The 23903-nt window shown below is 54.5% G+C and overlaps 1 protein-coding gene and 1 pseudogene across 1 annotated transcript in view; both read right to left on the bottom strand.

Annotated features, from left to right (window-relative positions):
* Positions 1-7681: 7681 nt before the first annotated feature.
* On the bottom strand, positions 7682-10652 carry LOC142439563 (26S proteasome regulatory subunit 10B-like; annotated as a pseudogene).
* Positions 10653-11343: 691 nt separating this feature from the next.
* Positions 11344-23903, bottom strand: part of IGFN1 (immunoglobulin like and fibronectin type III domain containing 1) — a 34747-nt gene continuing 22187 nt past the window's right edge. Inside the window, exons 17-25 of the mRNA XM_075542003.1 lie at positions 23309-23608; positions 22650-22823; positions 21800-21928; positions 18422-18724; positions 17453-17541; positions 15098-15293; positions 13553-13861; positions 11993-12319; positions 11344-11357 (exon numbers count right to left, since the gene is read on the bottom strand). Of these exons, the coding sequence (XP_075398118.1) occupies positions 11344-11357; positions 11993-12319; positions 13553-13861; positions 15098-15293; positions 17453-17541; positions 18422-18724; positions 21800-21928; positions 22650-22823; positions 23309-23608 (1841 nt within the window). The remainder of the gene's footprint in view (positions 11358-11992; positions 12320-13552; positions 13862-15097; positions 15294-17452; positions 17542-18421; positions 18725-21799; positions 21929-22649; positions 22824-23308; positions 23609-23903) is intronic.

The raw sequence follows: 23903 nt of genomic DNA, 5'->3' as shown, positions 1-23903 counted from the left end.
TTTTGGTTCAACTGTTGAGCCAAGTTACAAACATTAAGCTTTTTTATCCCCTCAAACTTTGCCGTTCCTGTGGTGGAAAGTTCGGACTTGGATCCATCCACTAACCGACGTGTCACTGTATCCTAATGAAATGTGCGAACACCTAGCCTTAGACACCCGAAAGGGAAGGACACACCGGGCATGGTTAAGTGTGAAAGAATGCGAGAAAGAAGTCCAGCCTCGAGGTGCACCGCTGAGAGACTCTAGGCGCAGACGATTGAACGGCGCAGGGAGCATCAGACGAAGATGGAAGGAATGCACCGAGTCGCTGAGCCTGAAAGAACTGGTCGACAGCCCGCCAGTTCAGGAGGAAGCGCAGGACCAAGGACGGATGGTGCTGAAGGGAGAAGTCCAAGCTGCGCTGGCAGCATTCGCCCAAAACAAGGTTCCAGGAGTTGACAGAGCACCAAGGGAAGTGTTTCAATCAGCTGATGAAGCATGGGAAGCCCCCACCGGGACGTCTGTGCTAGGGCATTTAGAGGACAGCTACTTGCCAACTGACCGCAAGAGATCCATATTTGTGCCCTTTCAAAGGAAGGTGACTGCTATAGTTTATTGTGCCAGCCTGGCCGATAAACACAAGTAGGATTAACTGAAGGGCAGAGGGATAAATGGCTCGGTGAGCCTCACCTTGGTTGTTCTGTGCCTCAGTTTAAAGGGGTACACTACCTGTGGGATGCCTAGCCTGTGGACTGTGTTGCTGTAAGTTGAGGTCCCTTTAAGCTCACACGATTGGAATGTTCATCTCTGGAGCTGGGGACTGACAGTTGATGACAGTTGGGGACCTGCCTTACTGTTTGCTGCCTGGGTATATATAGCCCAGCTCTCTCTACAGAAGGGGACTGGCAGCTGGCAGCTCTCAAAACTTGAAGGACTGCTAGTGTCTCACTGCTTTATAATTTAACTGTTAATTTCTTGTATTATCTATCTGTATATAATTTAACGGTTTATTTCTTGAATTATATATCTATCTTTATAAATATATTTATATATAATTACTAGCAATCTGGTTTGTCTCTCTAGAAAACCCTGTCCATTACAGTGACCCAACAGATGCTCAAACTATAGACCAATATCATTGATGTCACACACAAGTAAAATGTTGCTGAAGATCATCCAACAATGGTTGCAGCAGTCCATTGACAGGGAGCTGCCACAGGTTTAGGCTGGATTCCGAAGAGGATGCAGAGCCAGGCATATAGTTATGGACATCAGATGGATCTTGTCTGAAAACAGAACATACCAGAAAGATGTTTCCTTGTGCTTTATCGACTATGTGAAGGCACTCGACTGTGTGGACCCAAACTATAGACAGCCTTGAGAAAATGGGGATCCCTGAAGATTGCGCTCACGAGGAACCTGCACACGGATCAAGAGGCAGTTGTGCGAACAAACAAGGGAATACCGCATGGTTTAAAATCAGGACAGGTGTGTGTCACCCATGCAATCTGCATGCTGAGCAAAGCATCAGAGACGCTGGATTCTATGTGGAAGAATGTGGCATGAGAACGGGGAAGGCTTATTCACAGCCTGTGATCTGCAGATAACACACCTGGCTTGCTGAACGTGACGAGGCCTTGAAGCACTGGCTGATGAAGATCAAGGATGGCCGCTTTCAGGATGGAGTCCGACTCCATGTAAAGAAAACCAAACCCTGACCACTGAGCCAGTGGGTAACCGCGATGAACAGAGACGCGGTGGGGGTCGTCAAGGCTTCTGTCTTGCGTGGGTCCATGATCAATGCTCATAGACGATCCAAAGATGAGCTGCCTTACGGGAATCTGCTGCACGAGACCTCTTCAGAGCATTGGAAAGCAAGGGTGTTACCCTGAAGACTAATGTGCACCTGACCCAGGCCAGGCGGTTTCCCATTGTCTCATGTGCACATGGAAATTGGACACTGAAGAAAGAAGACTTTATTTGAGTTGCGGTGACTGCTACATGGACAAGCCAATCTGTCTTGCTAGGAGTATGGTCAGAAGGCTCCTTAAAGGAAAGGAGGGCGGGGGGGGGGGGGCACTTTGTCTTACCTCCTTTGGACATGCTGTCAGGAGAGACCGGCCTCTGGAGAAGGCCATCGTGTTTGGTACAGTGGAAGGGCTTGAAGGAGAGGAAGGCCTTCAAGGGGATGGGCTGACACAGAGGCTACAGCAATGGGCTCTGGCATAGGACCAACGGGGAGGATGGAGCAGGACTGTGCAGCGTTTCCTTCGGTTGTGGATCAGGTCGCTGTGGGTCAGAACGGACTCCATGGCACCTAACCACCACCACAACAGAGACCTTGGGTGTCTGGTGGGTGCCGTTTGAAGCAGGTCTACAATATCGCTAGCCATGGTCACCCTCTTCTGGGCCCAACTGCCTTCCTTCTGTCCCCCACCCCCACCCCCGGGCTCCCATTCTAAGGAAGTCTTCCTAGCCGTTCTCACTCCTCCCGAGCTCGGGGCTCCAGCCACTGAGGGCATCTTCCTAGAAGGGACATAGGCTTCCTGCAGTCTCTCCGGGGCTGCTCCTCCCTGAGGAGGCCCCTTCCCTCACCCTTCAGCTCAGACCCGCCTGGGACATCCAGCACCTCACATGGGGTGATTTGGCTGGTGAGGCTTGTCCCCTAAGAACGTAAAGAAGATGGGATTCCGTCTCCTCCGTGTCTGGTGCTGCACATGGTGCGCACGACTCCAAACACTCTGTCCCAGAACACTGGAGCCCATTGCTGTCTCCTGTGCCTCCTGTCCCCCTGAGGATTGGGGTGATGCCGGTCCCTAGCCACCCCCCCACACACACCTGCCAGGAGAGGTTGCTGCTGGGAGATCTTCAAAACTGGACCCCAAGTTCTGGGCAGCCAGAACCCCCGCCCAGCATCCTGTGTGATTGCCACAGCCCACCTGTGCCTCACTCCCTCCTTCAGAAAGCCCTCTCACTGCCCCCACCCTGGGTTGGGGAGCAAAATCGGGGGGAAACACTCAGGTTAGACACTGGAGCCTAGTCAGGGAGCATCAGAAGAAAGACTGGGCCAGGAGGATCCTCCAGACGTTCTAGTCCAAACAGGCACAGCCAGAGTGGGGTGGGGCTTCCCTGAGGCCTCTCAGAGATGTGATCAGAGGTCAGGTCTCCGGGACCAGCGCCTGTCTCTTTTCTATAACCCTGGTGCTACAGGATGGATCCCCATGGAAATGAGAGCCCCTGAACTGTCTCCCAGCAGGACCCTCTCCTACTGCCCATGAACTGCAGACCCAGCCCTAGTGCCCCAAGGAGGTAGCACTGTCCCCCTCCTCCCCTTGGCTCAGCTCGTTCTTTGCTATCCACAAGCACCTTACTTGTCTGAAAGGTCACCTCCTCCCTGAAGCCACCCAGCATCCCTAGCAGTGTGGGCATTCTCTGGGCCAGGGTGGCCCACACTCTTGCCCAAACCCCAGTGCTCTTGCTCCCGACCTCCCAGCCGCCCCCCTCCTGCCCTCCTCCTCTGCCTCCTTGTCCACTTCTGTGAAGCCTGATGGCCAGGGATGGACTCAGCTCCTCCCGTCTGTTACAGACTGTGGCCTCCCAAACCCTCACCCTGCATGACGGGAAGTCTACGCCCCTGCCTCTCCAACTACCTCCAGACCTCTTTGATCCTCCAGACCCCAGGTCTCACAGAGGCCGCCCTCCCAATCAACTGCCCTTCAGTCCCCCTCACTGGACTTTCCAATCCGGCCAGCTCAGCAGCCCTCCCCTCTCATTGCTCTTTCTTAAAGCCCCTCCCAGGTGTGGGGCAGAGCCTGGTTGTCATTCCTTTTGCAAAGCTTGTTACATGTTTCTAACCATGTTGTAAGGGCGGGCTATTGTTTCCAGTTTGTGGTGCTTGTATTGTGGCAGGAGTCACAATGTGCTGTGAATAATCTTTTACACAAGACATCTTCGCGAATGTTTCTTGTTTAAACTCCAATAATGGGGCAGGAGGAGGGGGGACAGTATCAGGAAGTTCATAGAAAAATGGAATTAAAAGACAATAAGATTTTTTTCCCTCGAGCTTCTAAAAGCGCTCTAGTCTCTATCTAGAAGTAGCATTGCTACATCCGAAGGCATAAGCCCGGTGTGCAGTGCTGTCAGACAGGAGCAGGCTGTCCCATCCGCTTCGACCGCAGTCGCAGAGGAGTAAGCATGTGGATCCCCGCTGCTTCACGATCTGACCACTGATCATCACGGACTGCTCCTTTTTGCCACCCTGACCGAGGTGCAATGTTAGGCAAGGGTGGCTTTATGACTCTAGGGTCCCAGATGGGGTTGCCCGTTGTGTACATGTACAGGCTAACGTTTGTATTACTGAATGCGTGACCTGGGTCTATGGAGGGGATTGCAGTTTTCACCCTTTATATTATTGTAGTGATATTATGTGATTAATGTTATTTCTTAATGCATCTACTCTTCACTTACTGATTATCTACTTACCCAACAGTTTGCATTTCTGACCAGAGTAAATCATCTATTTTGAGCATTCACAGCATGCAGCTGATAGGTCAGAGAGAGGGGGTGCTGGCTGTGGGGGTTCAGGTTATGAGTGACCTTGCCTGGGCCATGACTCTCAGTGGCTTTGGCAGTTACGTGATGATGTGATTTGGCAGTTATGTAAGGATGTGGCTTGGCAGTTACGTGATGATGTAGCCATCCTCTATTTTCTCAGAACGCTAATGTTTACAGAATGGTCTGGAAATGAATCATGTCCCAACACTGCAAGTCTGGTGTAAAGCTATGATGGGTCACCGTGCATGGAGTCTCCTTCCTTTGGAATTCAGTTTGCTAAGCCAGGCCTGCCAGGAGTTTTGCATGTGTTATTAAATTAGGCTGGCCTGCAACGTTGCTTTTACCCATGTGGTGCGGTGTGATGGCTGTTGTCGGCTACCTCCCGCTGACCCCATCTCCAGCAGGATGAACTTGCCTGGCGCTGCGCCACCCTCACGTTGGTTATGTCTGAGCCCATTGTTGCAGCCGTGTGTCAAACCAAACCGCCGCATGGTCTTCCTCTTTTTCTCTGCTTCTCTACCAAGTACGATCTCCTCCTGCAGGGCCCAGTCGCTCCTGACAACATGTTCAAAGTGCACTGGCTTCTAAGGAGCTCTCTGGTTAGACTTCTTCCAAGACAGATCCGTTTGTTGTTTTGGCAGTTCATGGTACTTTCAATAAGAGAGGGTACAAAAAAACCCCAGAAAATGTCTCCGCTGGATGGAGCTTTCCTAGTATGCATTTTCCCCGCCGGGTCAGTCGAGCAGCTCTCTCTGAGCTAGTGCACCCAATGGCATTGACTGGGAAGGTTCTCTCTGGTCACAGTGAATTTTTTTTTGTAAAAGCGGTTTTGCTCAAATCTCACTTTTTGTGATTTAAGAGAACAGCATGGGGCTGTGAAATTTTGTTTCTTGCTTGCAGGGGTGGGGGTTGGGGGAGAGAATGCTGCAGAAACTGTGATGTTGAAGCCAGTTTATAGGGCGGCACTATGGGAAAACTCAAATGCACGAGTGGTTTTCTCATTTCAAAGAAGGTGAGATGTGGATTGATGACAAACCTCGTTCTGGACTTCTGTTTTCCAGACAGATGAAAATGTCAATTTGTAGTACATTTGAATTTTGTTCCACCAGGTCAGATTGTTAATCAAGCTTTCTATTCAGAGATTCTGAAAACATAGCATAACAGCGTGTGACAAAATATAGGCCTGATTTGTGGCAGACAGGGGACTGGTCTTGCAACCACGACAACGCACCTGGTCATACAATGTGCCAGTGTGGGCAAAAAAACAGCATGCCTCTCTTGCCCCGGGCACCTTACTCACCTGACCTCGCTCTGTGTGACTTCTTTTTGTTTCTGCGAATACAGAGGGACGTGAAAGGACAGTGATTTGATGACATAGCAGAGGTGAGGGAAAAAATGAGGGAGGTACTGTCAGCTATCCAAACAGATGAGTTTGAAAATGTTTCCAAGAATGGAGTTGATTTTGCAAATGTATTAAGTGTGCTAGAGAGTGCTTTGAAGATGATAAAGTTGTTTTGTATTTAAAAAGAATGAAATACATAGCTCTGAAAATATAAATTTTTATGGGGGGTACCCCCTCATATTCTTCTCCAGCACATAATTCAAATGCATCGTCTTATTCGGTCTTCCTTATTTGACATCCAACTTTCAAGTGCACATGAGGTATTGAAAGTGCCGTTGCTCTCTGGATAGGGCAAGACATAACAAAATAACGAGGTATAAATTACCAAGGGCACATGAGGGAGGGGGGAAAGGGGAGGGAGGGGGAAAAAATAAAAAAGAGGACCTGATGCAAGGGGCTTAAGTGGAGAGCAAATGCTTTGAGAATGATTGGGGCAGGGAATGTATGGATGTGCTTTATATAATTGATGTATGTATATGTATGGATTGTGATAAGAGTTTTATGAGTCCCTAATAAAATGTAAAAAAAGAAAAGAGAAAAAAATGATTAGGGCAAAGACTGTACAGATGTGCTTCATACAATTGATGTATGTATATGTATGAACTGTGATAAGAATTGTATGAGCCCCAATAAATTGTTTAAAAAAAAGTGCCGTTGCTTAGGCCAGGGCACTTTGGAGCATGTCCTCTCTCCTGCTATTCGTTAGAGAAATGGATAAAGATTGGAAATGTTCCTCACATGCTTGGAAGGGCCTGTCAGTCTTCTGGGCTGTGTTCACTGCGGGAGAATGCTTAATTACCGGTGCACTTTCTTTAACCACACAGGACGACTCTGGTTTTCCATTTCTTCTCAAGTCTGTGTTGGCACATTATTTTTTTTTTGAGGAGCTTGCTCATTCGGCAACATTTTCAAATGGATTGACACAATTCTAAATAAGATATTTGTCTGGGCTGGCTTAGTGATGTGTCCTCTTTGTTCTGTGCCGGAAACCGCTGTGCACCCTGGAGCCTGACCCAAGCCTCTATTTGTATGCGCCATGTCAAAGAAGTAATTATTGAATTGGATCACCCTTTCTGTGTTTAAATTTATTTTATTTTCATTGTTTTCGTACACTTTGCTTTGCTCCCCGCCATTTGAGCAAGCGGGCTCCTGTGTCCGAGGCGGCTGACTGCTACAGCGGAGAGCCTCTGCGCGTTGGCGGCTGTCTCCGCCGTGGCTGCTACTCACTATGGAGGAATGCCCACTCTCGGCGACCCCCCAGGTCAGCGTAGAGCTGTCCCTGCGGCCCTGAGGCTGTCACTCGTATAGCAGAACCGAATCAAGCATTTTGTTATTCAACTTTTGGGAGTGAAGCAAACAAATGATATAAAATAAGTCATAAGACATGTTCTCTTGTACTTTTATCTAATACCGTTTTCAAGGGTTTATAAAAGATGCACACAGCAAACGCAAAAAACATCGACACTCCTTTTTAGTTTCTGCAGCAATCAGTGCAACATTAACAAACGTACAGATGTCTCCTGCACCGCTCTCCAAAGCAGAACTACTGGATGACGGATTTTCATGGTGGGGTTCATACACTTTTAATGAAATCACTGCCAGTACATACATTGTGCTCCTTAACTTTGTTTTCACATTAGCCCGTTGTCTGTCATGCAGCCTTCGGAAACCCGACAGTAAGTGACACACGTGTGTAGTGCAATGTGGACACTAGCTCCTCAGAACGAGCCGCTTTTCTGACTGCCTTCATGAAGCCACCCTGTCCTGCCAAACCCCGATGGCGTGGGCTGCACACCTCCCTACTTCACTGCCACCGTTTCCCAGGTCGGCGCCATTCAAGCCGTTGGAAAGCTTCACCTTTGCTTCAGCATCTCCCTCAGCATGCTGTGTAACGGGAGGGGCCGCATGGATTTTCAGTACATCTACTCTTGCTTGCTCATTCGGTAAATCAAGATGTCATTTTCTATGTAATCTTCCTGGATGTGGCAAAGCCAGATCCAGTGTACCTGGTCTGTTGGTAGTCACGGTCATTTGCACACCATGCAGAGTGCCCACCCCTTTCACTCAGTAACTCCATTAGGGTCTCTGGGTCTCTCTATCAGCGGAAGGACCCTCAGAGAGACGACGGCCACCAAGAGCACCTCTGCCATCCGGGAAAACGACGCCTGGCGGATGGCCCCGGCATCACTAAGCATTTCTCTGACCAAGGAGCACTGTCACCAATGTGACTGTCTACAGTCGAACTAGAGACAGCCTTTATGATGCTGCAGTCCAACTGGCTAGCCATGGCTCGGGCCAAAAGTGTTTTTCCTGCATCTGTGGTCCAGAGAGCAGACAGCCTTTGGGGGGCAGTATCCCCACATGCTGGAACGGTTCTGGGTTTGTACAAGGTCCTTCTATTACCTCTCTTAATCCCCGGGTCTGTTCCGATCGCCCTCCAATCCCTGAGTAAGAAGCATTCGCAGGGCCCTCACGCGGCATGTTGTAAACCAGGGATGCACTTCCCTTGGCAAATGTGAGCCTCAAGGTGGTCATAGCCAAAGCAGCTCTCGTTCCTGGCTTCGGCTTACTTTTGTCAAGCTGTGAATGACATCCCAGAACATATCTTGGTCCATTCGTAGCTTTAACGATAAGCACTTCACCGCCCATCTGCTCAACACTTGGTAAGGCCTTCTGATCATGTTCAGGTGTTTCATCCTGCTCGGTAAGTTCTTTCAGCTGTCCCCTTACCTCCTGGAGACAGCATTGCTCTCCTGGTGCTCCAGCGACCTAGCGGTTTGGTTCGCAGCCCAATGCATAACCACTATGCCACCACCGGGCTCCACTTGAACTACAACCACACGTAGAGCAGGGCGACCCCTAACGGCGCAGGGAGTTCTCAGTGGTCATCTCTAACAAAGCACCTCACCAGACTTTGCCTCCCGGTGCCACCAACTGGGTTCACACCAACCACCTGGGGGTTACCAGCCGAGAGCCAACTGTGTGTGCCAACCAAGGACCTCGCCTAACACAGTGGAGATTCATTTTCCATCTCACCAACGTGGAATGACATAGGGACCAGCCCTGCTCCACATGATATCCCGTGCCATTCACTGGCTCCACCATATTCTAGGTCTCCTCATTTCCCCCCCTCTCTGCCATTGAGTCAATTCCGGCCCTGGTGGCACAGTGGGTTATGCAATGAGCTGTTAACAGCAAGGTCAGCAGTTCTAAGCCACCAGCCACTCCCTGGGAGACAGGTGAAGCTTTCTATTCCCGTAAAGAATTAGTTTCAGAATCTCAGGGGGACAGTCCCACCCGGTCCTATAGGGTGTCCCTGAGTCGGCAGTGAGAGCCGTTTCTTGGTGTAGCTGTCCCTCGCAGAGTCCTGCAAAGGATGCTCTGTACCCGGCAGAGGGAGCACACAGATGTTTGCAGTGGTGCTTTGAGGGCAGGCCTGCACGTCAGACTTCACTTCTGCCTCTACTGCACCGGCCAGAGCTCAGTCACATGGTCAACACTAGGCATGCCAGGAGCACACCTGCTAACTCCCCATTTCTAACATCACCGGGGATAGGCCTGCCACCCTGTCCCTCCTGGCCTCCAGGGCCCTGCAGCTCAGAGGGGACTTGTGGGGACAGTCCCCATAGGCTGAGCTTCCCAGCCACCTCTATTGAGTTCTGAGAATGCTCTTCTGTCCCTATAACCCCCACTTGGCCTCCCGAGCAAGGATGCCTTAGACATGGGCCTGGGGGCAGGTTTCCTGGGCGAGGTGGGGTGAACCATAGCTCCCACTGACAAAGGCCGTGGGATCCACTCCCTGCCTCTGGACAGGCACTCTCTCCAGTGCAGGCTCAGTGTCATCTAGTCCCTCTTTCCTGCCATCCTCCTGTGTCCCACACACTTGCTGCCCTCTTGCCATGCCAGCTGCTCAGCAAACTAGGCAACACACATACACACATACTACACCAAAGAGTCTGCTTCTAGGTAGAGAGAGACTGGCAGCTCCCTGAGAAATCTAGCTGGAGAATTCTGCTTCTAGAGGGAGACGCCATGCCATCCCCACGCAGCTCCTCCCTACAAAGCCAGAGCCCTCTTTAACGTTGACCGTCCCTGACGGGAACGGAGTACCCAGGAAGCAAGGTCAGCTCAGGCTGGCTTGTGCTTGCGCACATGTTTTTTTATCACATCGCCTGGTGAAACCCATGTGAAGTTGGCCGCGACAGGTCAGTCCCCGCTTACCTCTCCTCCTGAGGGTGCTGCCCCCATCTCCTGCATCCGGCCTGTGGTCTGAGGGCCGGGGAGGCAAGGACACAGTGGCTTGGGCCTGGGCTTGGGTATCAAGAGCAGCCTGTGTCCCAAGTCAGAGTGACCTGCTGGGTCTCAGTTTCTTGGGGATCAATCTTCCCCAGGACTCCCTGCCCTCCTTCCCGCCCTGGGGGTTTGGCATGGGTAGGCATACCCACTTTGCTCCAGTGGCCCATGGTGAGGGGACGAGGCATGCTGGGGGCTGATGGCAGAGACTGGGGGTTGGAGCAGGGCAGGGGGCACCATGACCCTGCCTCTCTGGCCCCCAGGAGTGGTAGATGGAGGAGCTGCTGCTGGGTGTCACAGAGTCAGTTCTGACTCGCATAGATCCTACGTCCATGCAGAGAAACAACTTGGCCCAGTCCCGGGGCCTCCTCATCATTGCAGCCAAGGCCCTCCGCTCAGCTTGGACCTCGTCCTTAAATACCATCGGCTCCTGATCACATCTGACTCTTGAAATCCTACAAGGCCCGTGCGAGTCAATCCACATACAGAGCACAGGGTTGGGGGAGGAGGGGGGTGTCTTTAGCCTGCAGCCGACAGGATTCTCCCCGACAGTCCTGCAGCCTCACAGCCTCCCTCCCTCGGTATTGTCTGCATCCAGGAGAAGGGCCCAATTCTTACTCAAGTCTCCCATTGAACTTGAGCCCACCCATCCCCACAACTGGAGCCCAGGGCAAAAGCTTTCCATTGGAAATCCTCCCCCAGCACAGCCTGTATCAAGACAATGTTTCAATGAAGAGCGTACAGAAAGCACCTGAGGCCCCGGCCCTCCCCCAGGTCCCTCTTTCCGCCATGGTCACACAGGCTCTGAGGATCCTTCACTTCTTCCCGCTCCCCCCGCCTCCCCTCCCGCCCCCAACTCCCGCTCCCAACTCCCGCTCTGGGACCGGCCCCAATGCTGAGGCGGCTCTCCGGAAGTGGAGGACAGCAGTCCCCTAGTGGTGAGCATGGGGCAGGCTTGGTGTCAGATCATCTAGTGACTTTTTTTCCCCCTTTCTTTCTGGGCCCTTCTAGTGGTCTCGGGTCCCTTGCAGTGGGCATCAGGATCGACGGGACGCTTGGGGGCTGTTGTCCATCTGTGGCTCTGGCACCAGGTGGGGCTGTCCTGAGGAGCAGGGCTAGGAGCTGGATTCTGCAAGATACAAGCACCAGGCTAGACCAGGTGGCTGCTGCCCCTCCCACCCTGCTAAGTGGCGGTCACAGGTCAGCCTCCAGAGGGTGAGGGTCGTGTGCTCTGAGCCCGGGAGGCCCTTCCCTGGCCCCTCTAGCAAACGGAACTGCCAGCCAGCAGCCTCCTTCCACGACTCGGTGTGTGCACGTGTTAGGTGCCTTGAAGGTGGGTTCCTAAGTGGCATGACTGGCGTAGGTGCCACAGAGAGAGATTCTGCTCACTGGGGGCTCAGGGGCCATTTTTGCACAAAGGCCGATTCGGAAGGATTCCCCACCTGTGGGGAAAGGTGTATTCTTATCAACATGTGAGGGTTTCTCTCCTGAAGGGGAGTCTCAGTCCATTGGTTAGGCACTAAGTGACAGTGAGGCTGATGTCTGAGGGGCTGAAACGGAAGTCTCCTAAGCTTTCCCCGTGAAATTTGTCACCAGGCCATACGGGGACACTCGAGCGACAGGAAGTGGCCCCTTCAACTAAGAGTTGTTCACCCCTGGAGCCCCAGCCTCAGGGGGTCAGGTCCCATGGAAGGCACTCCCTGGAGGGGCTGTGGCTGCTGCCCCTACCTTTTCCTCTTCCCTCCCCAGGGCAGCCCCCATTACCCGTGACGATGAGGGTGGCTGTGCTGACTGCGTGGCCCAGCGTATTCTCGGCCACGGCCTTGTACTGGCCGCTGTCCTTCAGGGTCACGCAGGGGATGACCAGGGAGCACACGCCCAGCACGTCAGCTCTGTGGACGGCGGGGTCTCCCTCCAGGCTCTGCCCGTCCTTGAACCAGGTGACCCGAGGCAGTGGCGCACCCCGCACCGCGCAGGTCATGCTGCACTCGCACCCCTGTGGCAGCAGGTGCGTGCGCAGCCCCACCAGGAACCGGGGCTTCTGCAGCAGCGCGGGCTCCCGGTAGCTCGGCGCCCGTACCGTGAACCTGTCTGTGTCGAAAGGTGGGAACAAGCGGAGGGTCAGAGTGAGGGGGACCCTAGCCAAGCCACTGGGCAGAGTGAGCTGAGCAGTCTTAGTTAGGCCCTCCCTGAGGAAGTGGAGGACGGAGCCCGAGTGGCATCGTGGTCAGCCCTTGGCTGCCACCCACAAGGTCAGCAGTTTGAAATGACCAGTGGCTCTTTGGGGGAAAGAGTCCCAGGCTCGGAAACCCCGAGGGCCGGTCCTGCCCTGTGCTCTCGTGTCGCTGTGAGCCAGGACTCACACCATGGCAGTGCAGCTGGTGAGTCTGGGGTGGGGAAGTGGGGCATGCCCTTGCACCTCTTACCTTCAAACCTGGAGTTTAAGGGTGGCGTCGTTTTAGAAAACTCTTTCCTTAAGGTACTTTAAAATTCCATGTGACCTATTTCATATTCATTTGGACAAGGTGGAATCAAAAGGCGGAAGAATAAAAACCAACCACCATCTCACCACCTAGCGCCTCCCACCAGTACCATGGGGGTGCCTGCAGGCCTTCCAGGCCTGCCCGTGGCTTATCACAATGGAATCACCCGCCCCACTGGGGTACTTATTTGTGGAGATGCTGTTGTTTGCATTTGTCTTTTTTTTAAATTCCATTTCAATTTATAACCTGCTTTATCTAATGACTGCCTGTGAGATCCACATCAATCACCTTTAATACACATTGTTTTTAAAGGTATATTAACCCCTGGTGGACCAACATTACTCACTGGGCTGTTAATTAAAAGGAGCCCTGGTGGCCTGGTGGTTTCACGTTGAGCTGCTAATTGCAAGGTCTGCAGTTCTAAACCACCAGCTGCTCCGGGGGAGAAGGGTGAGGCTTTCCACTCCTGTAAAGAGCTATAGTCTCAGACACTCTCGGGGACAGTCCCACCATCCTGTAGAACCACTGTGAGGCAGCATGCACTCGGTGGCAGGGAGTTTCTTTGGTTTAGGGAGTGACCCAAACAGTGGGCAGTTCAAGCCCAGTCAGTGGATCTGCCAATCTGCTCCCATAAAGATTCCAAACAATTCACAATCAAGGGTCTAGCTGTTCATTTAGATGTGTTCACCATTGTTACCGCCCACCCCCCGACACACACACACACACACACACACACACACACACACACACACACACACACACACACCCAGAGACCAAGCTGAGCCCTTGGCCTGGCTGCTCCTCAATCCCTGGGGGCCCAGAGGCATGAGGAGCCGCTCACCTCGCTGCTGCCGGGGGATGTACCAGGGCTGGCTGGTGTCTGAGGGTGGGCTGGCCCCCAGCTCGTTCTTGGCCACCACCCGGAAGTGGTACTCGTGGCCTGGGAGGACACCCAGGAGCGTGAAGCGGTTGGTGTGGACTCGGTCAGCCACCTCCCGCCAGGAGCCATGTGCAGAGGAGCGTGTGAACACCGTGTAGTGCAGCGGAGCGCCATCTGACCCGTCCTCATCCAAGGAGGGCCCCCACTCGGCAGTCACTGTCCCGGGAACGTTCTCCTGCAGGCAGATGGGGCCTGGGGCCCGAGGATGCGCTGCAGCAGGGGAGGCAGGGGGAACCGCATCAGAGGGGCCAGCAAGACCTGTGACAATGCTCAAGGCTTTTGCGGCGGTCCTCTCCACTCTCCCAAGCCTTCTGGGGTCCGCACCGCTGTTGGGACCAGAGAGTTACGGGGTGGAGAACACCTCTAAAGACCATCGTTGCAAATCACTTTAGTCTCTAAAAGGACACAGGGTGTGGAGTGCTTTGGAGTGCGGGGGGAGGAGAGGACAAAGGTAGGTGCTTTCATAAAACCAAGTCCCAGAGGCCCCCTTGTCATTCTGCATCACCACCTCTGTATATTCAGAAATTCCTCAAGCGCAGGATGGGCAGGGGTCTCAGTTACTGGAAGGACCCATGTACAAGGGCCACGGGCAGCCCTCTCAGGGGAAGGTCATGCTGTGCACTGAACTGTGTCCCCCCAAACAGGTACTGAACTCCTGGCCCCAATACCGGTGGCTAGGGTCCTGTCTGGAAACAGGCTTTTCTTTTTAGGTCACACCTGGAAGAGAGTGGGTCCTAAACCTAATCACTTCCAAGTTGTGAATGGAGCAGAACAGACAGACATAGATGCAGCTACAAGGATTGCAGGCAGCGTCTAGCAGCTGAAACAGACAAAGAAGGGTCCCCTCTACCCCAGCCAGAGGCACATCCTGAATTCAGACGTTCAGTCTCCTGAACAGTGAGAAAATAAATTTCTGTTCATTAAAGATTCTGATGTGTGGTATCTGCTCTGACAGCACTGGGCACGACGGCAGGCTCACTGCTGAGGTCACTCCGACAGTCACCATAACAAAGAGAAGCTGCCGTCAGGTGGGGGCGGCTGGAGCATGGTGCGAGGACGCGCACTCTGAATCCAGTGATCCGAGTTCAAGTCTCAGACCTTACCCTGAAGGAGACCTGCTGGCATCACGGGCTACATACGCAACCGGTTGCTAACCACAGAGTCGGCAGGTTGAAGCCTCCAGCCGCTCTGCAGAAGAAAAACGAGGCTTTCTGCCCCATAAAGGGCTCCAGGCTCCCAAACCCTCTGTCCTATCTCATAGGGTCGCTATGCGTCAGAGGGCACTTGGTGGCAGTGAGTTTGGTTTTGTGTTTTGCAAGGTCTGGAGGCAGAAGGACGATGAGGTCCTCCTGTGTGTGTGCTATGGGCTGGCAGTGCTGTCGCCTGGCACACAGGCCGGGCCCGATGGAAACCTCCATGCGGAGCCCAAGCCCACGCCTGCCTCACCTGCCACCCTGATGTGGAAGTTGTAGGTGGCCTCCTTGGCCTGCGGGCGCTGCAGCAGGACGGTGTAGAGGCCGCTGTCTGCGGAGCTGGCTACCGGGATCAGAAGCTGGGTGAGGCCGTCCGTGGTGATGGTCACACTTCTTTTGGGCAAAGGCAAGCCGTCCTTCAGCCAGGTCACCTCGGGCAGGGGGGCAGCCTGAGGAGAGAGAGGAGGGGAAGGTTGAGGGGAGTCTCGTGGAAGCCGTGGAGTTTATGTCGGACCTTGGGGCCAGGGTGTGGGGGCAGTGTGCTGGGAGGTAAGTCACGGCGGTGGGCATGCGCCAGCAGTGATGAGGGTGGGTGGGTGGGGGATGCTCACAGCCACGCAGACATCTGGATTTTCATCTATGAGCAAGGTGCTGCTCTTGTAGGAGTCTGAACAGGCCACCCTGGTTCACAGCAGGGCTGGGAGGGGAGCGTTCCCGTGCCAGAGCCCCAGGGCGGGCTGACTCAGGGCACTCTGCATTCTTCCCCAAGGCTCATGCAGTGGCCCTGGGATGGTGTCCCTGAGCAGGGCCGAGAGGCCAGCCCCACTGCCTGTTGGCTGTGCTACCAGCCACCTGAGAGGCCCTCAGCACTGGGCACAGTCGGCAGCAGCGTTAAACAGGGAAGAAAACACCTGGCGGGACTCTTGTGCAGGTTAAAGAAGCTGTTCTCCGGAAAGCAGGAGGAGCAGAGCCCGGGAGGCAGCCACACTGAGTGCTCACTGGCACTGCCAGAGCGCTAAAGAGACCAACCTAATGCACTGCCATCAAGTCCATGCCAATGCACAGAGCCCCTGAAGGACAAGTAGAGCTGCCCTTGTGGGTGTCCAAGACTAACTCTTTACAGGAGTAGAAAGCCTCATCTTTCCACCTGTGAAGAAGCTGGTGGTCTTGAACTGATGACCTGTGGTTAGCAATCCAAGGCTTAATCACTATGCTTGCTACTAGGGCTCAAAACATGTCGTTCAGAGTTAGAGATGGGGTCTGCACTGGGCTCTGCCTCCTCCAAGTGCCCCACACAGATAATGAGGGCGATGGTCATCACTGGACTAATAATGAAAGGAAATGTGAATCAGTGACTGCCATGTCCCAGTGCGGTCGGTGTGCTCCCATGTACTCATCCCTTCAATCCTGGGAACATCTCTTTCAGGTAAGTTACCGTGGGCCCCGTCTGATACCAAAGCCCGGCACTGAGGGTGAGGTGCGGCAGCACTGCGCAGTGACATGTGCTGTGTACTGGCCGGGGCGCATCCAGATTACATTGGAGCCGGAGGGGCCCCCGCACTGCAGAGAAGACAGACTCACGGCTGTGGGGTCACTGCTGACCCACACAGACTAAGAGGGGAGGGTAGACCTACCCCAGAGGCTGCAAGGCTGCGGTCATTACAGAAGCACATCTTTCCCCCACAGAGCAGCTGTCAATTCAAGCTGTCAATGGTGTGTTTAATAGCCCAGCACTTTCACCGCTGTGCCAGCGGGGCCACCCCCACCCACTGCCCAACTCACAGGGACCCCACATGACAGGGCGTTTCCGAGACTGCGGGTCTTGGCAGGAACAGGCTTCAGCTTTCTCCCGTGGAGCAGCTCATTAGTTGGAACCACCAACCGTGATAGCAGCTTAGTGCTTAACCCACTGCACCACCAGTGCAAAGCAGAGACACGCGTGCAGGTGTACAAGCCTGATTCCCTGTGTCGAGCAGAGTCTGATGGCCTTCTGTAGGTGTTTCCAGGCTGCAAAAGTCTTATGGGAGCAGGCAGCCTCATCTTTGTCCTAAGCAGTGGTTTCCGACTGCTGACTTTACAGTTATCAGCCCAATACACAGCCCACTATGCCACCAGGGCAGCCAAAAACACAAACTCACTGCTGTCTAATCAGATCTGACTCAGGAGCCACCCTGGAAGTGCCCTGTGGGTTTCTGAGACCGTAGCTCTTTGCAGGAATAGCAAGCATCATCTTTCTAGTAGCGGTGCAGCTAGAAGTTTCAAACTGCCGGCCTTGGGGTTAGCAGCCCAGTATGTAACCCAGGCCACCACCAGCCTCCTTGCTACCAGGGGCAAGACCCTCAGAATGTTCAGACCTGTTTGGCGATGCAGTGCCAGCACAGCCCACTGAAGGGGTCTTTAGAGTCTAAGCAGAGTGGCCACCTAGTGGCCACGTGAGGGTTCTGCCTTCAAAGCGCCTGCTCCTTCCTGTGTCAGGTCTGATTTCTAGCACAAGCCCACACTTCATGGGCAGAGAAGGCCACTGAGTCGGGATGGAAGGATCTTGGGCAGAGCCAGATCCCTGGGCCTCTCAGGGGCCCTCTCCTCGCACCCCATGAGGTACACTCACCTCAAAGGGCACGGGCACACGGACCAGGTCCCCGGCCTTGACTGTCAGCAAGTCCTTGGTGCTGGAGTCCGTGAGGAACTTGGGACGGTCTGGAACACATAAGACATCGGTCACCCCCCTCTGCAGTTGGCCCCAGTCCAACTCCAAAAAAGGCTGGAGGAAGCTGGGCCAGATTGCTGGATGCTCAGGTCCTGGGGGCTGGAGGCTCCAAAGGAAAGGGGGAGGAGGCTGGAGGACAGGGTTTGGGGTGGATAGGTAGAACCCTAAGGGGGGAGGCGGGATTTCAGAAAGGGAAGCCCCCAGAGAGGACCGGTGCTAGGCTGGAGTAGAGGGGACCAGCGGTGGCGCCCTGGAGAAGTGGCTTGCCTGGGATCACATGGGTGGAGTTAAGAGGCAGCACCGTGACTAGGTACTGGGACTCTAAGTCCAGGTACCATGTGCTCTTAATAAACAGGGGGCTGACAAACGTCCGTGGGGAAACCCCATGGTCTTTCATTTCCATTCTTCACGAACCCTTGGAAACCCCTCCTATTGTCCCCTTAACTGTCATAGTACCCCTTGGGGCAGTGGGATGACCGAGGGTCCGAGTGGGTCAAAGGCAGGCCCACAGCTTCAATGGCTCATGCTCCAGGGATCCCCCTTTCGGTAACAGGAAATGCAGGGCATGCACTCCCCTTCGCCTGACCCCCAGAGCAGTCAGGCACCCTGGAGAGAGCGATGATGTTGAGGCCCCCACCACACATCAGTGGTCAAAGGGGGTTAGGGGGGGAGGAGTTGTTACAATTGATCTCGCTGGATGGTTCTGGTTCAGGTAAATGAGAAAACAAATGAGAAGACCTACTTGCCCCAGTGCCTAGGACATTGCAGGGACTCGCCAACATCACTTCACTGCAGGGGGGCGGGAGGGGGTCCATGGCTCAGCCATTGCCCGAATGCACTCAGGAAGGGCCTGGGAGGAGGGGCACTCACCTGAAACAGGCCTGGCTTGTATCAACGTGTCCAGGGCAGTGGGATGGCCACGCACACCATCGCTCATGGCTGCCACACGCATGAAGTAGCTCTCTTGGGACCGAAGCCCCTTGGCTGTGTAGGTGGTGTCAGCCACAGTGCCCATGTGGCATGCCTGCCACCGGGGCCTGTCTGAGCCATGCAACTCCACCACATAGCCCATGGCTTCGTCTCCACTCTTGGGGTCCGGCTGCTCCCAGCTCAGGGCGATGCTGGTGTGTGATGTGTCTGTCACCCGGAGATCCCGCACAGGCCCAGGAAGCCCTGGCCAAGCACCAAGAGGACGTCAGAACCACCACTGCCCTTGGGGGGTGGGTGCTATTCATTAGCGCTCCTGTGGTAGTCTGGGAACTTCTATCACTTCTATCACAGGTCTGCTTCTAGGCTTTCTGGAAGCACATCCCTGAGATGGAGTCTTTATTCTCCCCCACATACACCCTGCATCCCACGCCACCTCCTCCAGGATGCCAGCTCATTCCTTGCATTCTCCAACCTACCAGCACGACCAGGCACCCCACTTCCCCTGACTGTCCGGTGCCATCCAGTTCCCTCTGAGTCACACTGAGTAGAGCCACTACATGGCATTTTCAAGGCTGGGGCCTTTGGGAAGCGGAGAGCCTGGTCTTTCTCCCAAAGTGCCCCGGGATGGGCTCAAACTGGCAGCCTTTAGCCTGGTAGTTGAGCGCTTAACCTCTGTGCCCCTCGGGGAAAGAATGCTCTTTTTCATTCTGAACTCTAAGCTCCTAGCTGAGACCCCTTCCGGGTGCCTGGCTCAGATGCCTCATTCTTCACCTCTTCGGTGGGGATGGTATGAGCATAAACTGTACTCCCCCGAGGTCCTGGAGCAAGAAGAAGGCATGGTGCAAGCTTGGGGTCTCTGTGCTGCACAGCAGCCTGAGACTGTGGCTCTCAACCTGGGCTGTGTATTGGGCGCGTGGGGAAGCTCTCTCAATGGTGGTGTGAAGCTCTGATCCAGGAGGTTCGGATGGCCTTGCCCAGGGGGTACAGCCTAGGCATCAGGACTCCCAAGAGCTCCTGAGTGTTTCTAAAAACACAGCTATGTTTAAGAACCACGGTTCTAGGGTGATGCTTCTCAAATGATCCCTTTCAAGAGCCAATCATTTTCTACTTGGACCTTTTGTTGAAATCAAGTGTGTTCAGTAGTGAAAGAAGACATTTTAAGTGAAATGGTGGTGGTGGTGGTGGTGGTGGTGGGTGTGTAGTGACTTTATCACAGGGTCCCTGTTGCTGATTGGGGGTGGTGGGAGGCACATTGCTTCAGATTCACTCAGAGCACTTATGCAGACTCTCCACTAGATGGCAGCACGCACTGACAGTGGGGCATGAGCTCCCCACAAAATTCCAGAGGCAGAAAATAAAGGCAGGCACTATATGTGATAAAAAAATGGGTTAATGAGATTTTGTTGAAAACACAGATTTGGATTCGTTATCACTGGGCTAAGGCTGGAGGTGCTGCGTTTCTAACAAGTTCCCAGGTGAAGCTCTTGATCCTCAGTAACGAGGGTCTAGAAAATGCAGGTGTCGCAGAGCTGCCTGTAGGTGTCAATGGATGTCAAGTGAACTCACGGTGATCCCGTGTGAGCAGACAACTATGCTCCCAAGGGCTTTAAAGACTGTGACTTTCAGAAGCAGGTCTCCAAGCTTGCCTTCCAAGGTACCTTTGGCTGCTACCGGGCATTGATTAGCCTAATTTTCTCTTTATGCCCGTCACTGATAAAAGAGAGACCAACAGTAAAGCAGTAAGAGGGTTGGTCCACTTATAAGGAATAAGATGGCCAGGCCAGCCTTCCCTGCTGCCCCTCCACTCTATACCCTGCCCTTCCTAGGGCTAAACTGAGATGCCACTTGAAGAATGTTCTCTGCTCGCTGAGTTCTCTCAGAGCCCCTGAGCAGCTGCGTTGCACTGGTCCCCGGGGAACAAAGATATGCTGCCAGGACCTTTTGCACTTGTCTCAGGAGGATGCAGCCCCGTCAGGGACTTCTCGCTAGCAGGGTCATGCGGGCGAGGAATGGAAAGCACTGTCTTCCAACCTGTTAGCTTGGAGTGCTAGAATGGAGCTGCTCCTGGGTGGCTTCTGGGTTTTTAAAAGTGATGCTCTAAGAGCTAAGAGGCAACACCATGATAAACATGGGAAAGACTGGAGTTGTCAAAGATTTCATTGTGCTCGGGTCCACAATCGACATTCACTGCAGCAGCAGCAGACAATAAATCAAATGACGCATTACACTGGGCAACACTGCTGTGCAAGCCCCTCTCTCTAACGAGTTAGGGAGCAAACATGTCACTCCGAGGACCGCTCACCAGGCCTGGGAGATCCGGACTGAACTGAGTAAGGCACGTTTCCTTACAGCTGGGATTTGGACATAACCTAGGCTGTGTTTCATAAACATCTTTGATCACACATTTTGTTGGTTGATGGTGTGCTCAGAATGTCTTGGTACATGGCTGTTCCGGAGCCCACAGCCTGGAACTGCTGTTCAGGACCTTACTTTTATTTATTTTTTTTTTTTTGAGAGACGAGATTTACATGTCTAGCTCCTGATGTGATGCTGGGCTCCTAGTGGGTGCTGAGCAGATGATCGTTGGCGAGAAGAAAACATTACCGAGGTCCCCCTATGGTCCCCAAGAATGAGCACACCTCCCTGAGGAGAGGAGGTGATTATAAGACAGGTAGGCCAGCTTGGGGACTGGCCTGGCCAGGGGCCGGAGAGAGAGTGTATCTTGGGGAGGAGCTGCCTTGCTGCCTAGCCTCTGTGTGGCCTTAGTTTAGGGCCTATGACCACCCTTCCCTGAGGAGCCCTGGTGGCCCAGAGGCCAAGCGCTCAGTTGCTAACCCAAAGGTCAGCAGCTCAATGCCAGCAGCTGCAGAGAAAGAGGCCACAGTCCATTTCCTTGGAAACCCATGGGGCCTTCTCCTTAGCCCTAAAGGGTTGCTATGAGCTGAGGCTGGCTTGATGGGAGTGGGTTTGGATCCTGAGTGGCCCAAGTGATTTGCAGTTAGCTGCTAGCCAGGTTGGTGGTTCCCACACAGCAGCTCCCTGAGAGAAAGGCTGGGCACCCTGCTGATGCAGAGCTCACAGCCAAGAGACCTCGATGGGGGATCACCCAGTAACACATCAAGACCCCATGCTTGATGGCAGCCACCACCACCACAGCCCGGCCAGGACCCCTGAGCTGTACCTTGCCCTGGAGGTGGCCTTTCGAGAACACTGTCCCAGCACTCCTGACCTTCCTAGGGGACTGCACCAACCCATGCCTGCCTGGCTCCAGTGCCATCCCTTGCTCAGCGCTGCAGCCTGGGGTGGTGTGCTACTTACTCCTGGGGTCCCGAGCAAAGACAGCATCCAACGGAGGCCCAGGCTCCCCAGAGCCCGAGGGAGCCATGGCTGTGACCCGGAACTCGTACTGACAGCCCTGCTGCAGGTCCGCCACCGTCCATCTCCTCTCTGTGAACAGCACCCCATGCATGAGCCCTCCCCCCTTGTGGGGACAGAGAAGACCCAGAGTGGGCCCCAATCCCCACCACCGCCAGGGGTGGCCCGTGCCCTCTGAGTGGAACAGAGCTCAGCTCAAGGCCAGGTGAGTTCCTGTCCCGTTCTGCCATGATCTTGCTGGGTGACCAGGAGCGGGCATCATGAACCTCCCTGATTCTGCCCCACCAAGTTGCTGTCTGTGTTGAGTAAAGCAGAGCCCTGAAGCCAAAGCCTGAGCGGGGGCATGATGCTCTGCCTTCTTTCCCTCCAGATTCAGCCACAGCCATGCCCACAGCTCTCCCCGCTACCAGAAAGGACTTTAATTGCTGGATGGAGTTGGGGAGCTTCTCTCCGTGTCACAGAGGAGGAAATTGAGGACCAGGGAGGGGTTTGAGCTGCCCAAGATCAAGACCAGGCTCAGAAAGAGCTCCCCTCTGGCCTCCAGCTGGGGCTTTCCTGTGGGACCCAGCTCCCCCAGCCGTGGGTCTTGTCATTCTTATTGGGGGCTGGGGGGACAGTCCGTGTAGTAGAGAAGTTCAGTAGCACTCTGGCCTTGTCACACTGGATGCAGCCAGCATATCCCCACACTCTGCCACGTGTCCCCTGGGGGCACCCCACCCCAGCATTCAGCCTGCCTGGCCTGATAAGCCCTAGGACCCTGAGCAAAGAATGGGCCAAGAGCCAGCTCACTCACCAGGCATGGACTGGGCATTAGCCGCTGCCCAGCTGCTGCTCCCCTTCTTGCGCTTCTCAATCAGGTAGCCCAGGACGTGGGCACTGCCGGGGCCCCGAGGTGCTGCCCATGTCAGTGGGATGCCCTGACTGGAGGCTGACAGGAGGGCAGGGGCGGCAGAGAACCTGGGGAGAGCTGGGGGTAAGAGAGGATGGGCTCTGAGGGTGCTGCCGGCCTGCTCTGGGTCCTGCACTGGCAGTTGAAAGGCAGGGGTAACTGGCATGGAGAAGGCATCAGGACCTGAGTCTACAGCCACCGCCACCAGCACCACCCGGAGTCCCCTGGTAGAATGTTCCAGGCTGTGGGTGTCCGAGGGAAGAGGAAGCTCCTCCCAACACAGGGTTCTGAGACAGTACAGGTTACCCGGCCTATACACCCCAACCCCAGAGGAGCTGTCCTGCAACAGGCTTTGGGGGGGACATCACTAGGAGCCTCGGAGCAAATTCAGACCACCACCCTTGGATGCAGACCTCTCACAAGTGGGAGAGGGCCCCCTCAGTCCTGCTTCCAGACCCCGAAGGAGGCTGTGGAGAAGGCTTTCCCAGTGCTCTAAGGGGCCTTGGGATGGCCAGCCTTTGGCCCACCAGTGCTGCCCGCCCCCTCTAGCCGTGTCCTCTCACCCTCAGGAGCCACCAGCACCTCCTCGGACTGCAGGGCCTGCCCAGGGCCCTCGGAGGTCACAGCTCGCACCCGGAAGGCATACTTCTGGCCCTGCTCCACCTGGGCATCGGTGAAGGTCGGGCTTTCTGCAGGGGCCTCGCCCACCTTCAGCCATGTGTGCCTGCCAGCCTGCCGCCTCTCCACCACGTAGTGCTGCACGGCCTGGCCTCCATCATCCCGGGGCGCCCGCCAGCGGAGGTGCACCCGGGCCCTGCGGCCATGCTGTTCCTTCAGGAGTCTCTGTGGAGGCTGGGGCTTGTCTGGGGACCCAGGGGATGAACAGGAAGAGAAGGGGCATCAGATGAGCTGAAAAGGGAAAGGGGGCACCCCACCATGAGGAATGAGCTGTAGGGGGCTCTGCCATCTGGTAGCTGACATGGCACTTGCCCAGCCCTCTGAGCCACAGTCCTACCCTGCACCTTGCAGCGCCACTGAGGACCACCATGCCACCCACTGCTTCCCTAGGCATCGGGTGCTGGTGCTGAGGAGGGGCCCCACCTAACCAGACTGAGGAGGGGGAGAACCTCCCAATGTGGGGGAGGGCCCAGGACCCGA

This window comes from Tenrec ecaudatus, chromosome 1 (assembly GCF_050624435.1).
Source record: "Tenrec ecaudatus isolate mTenEca1 chromosome 1, mTenEca1.hap1, whole genome shotgun sequence".
In the NCBI taxonomy this organism is placed as follows: domain Eukaryota; kingdom Metazoa; phylum Chordata; class Mammalia; order Afrosoricida; family Tenrecidae; genus Tenrec; species Tenrec ecaudatus.
Note: the sequence above shows the minus strand (reverse complement) of the source record. Positions and strands in the feature narration are given on the sequence as shown.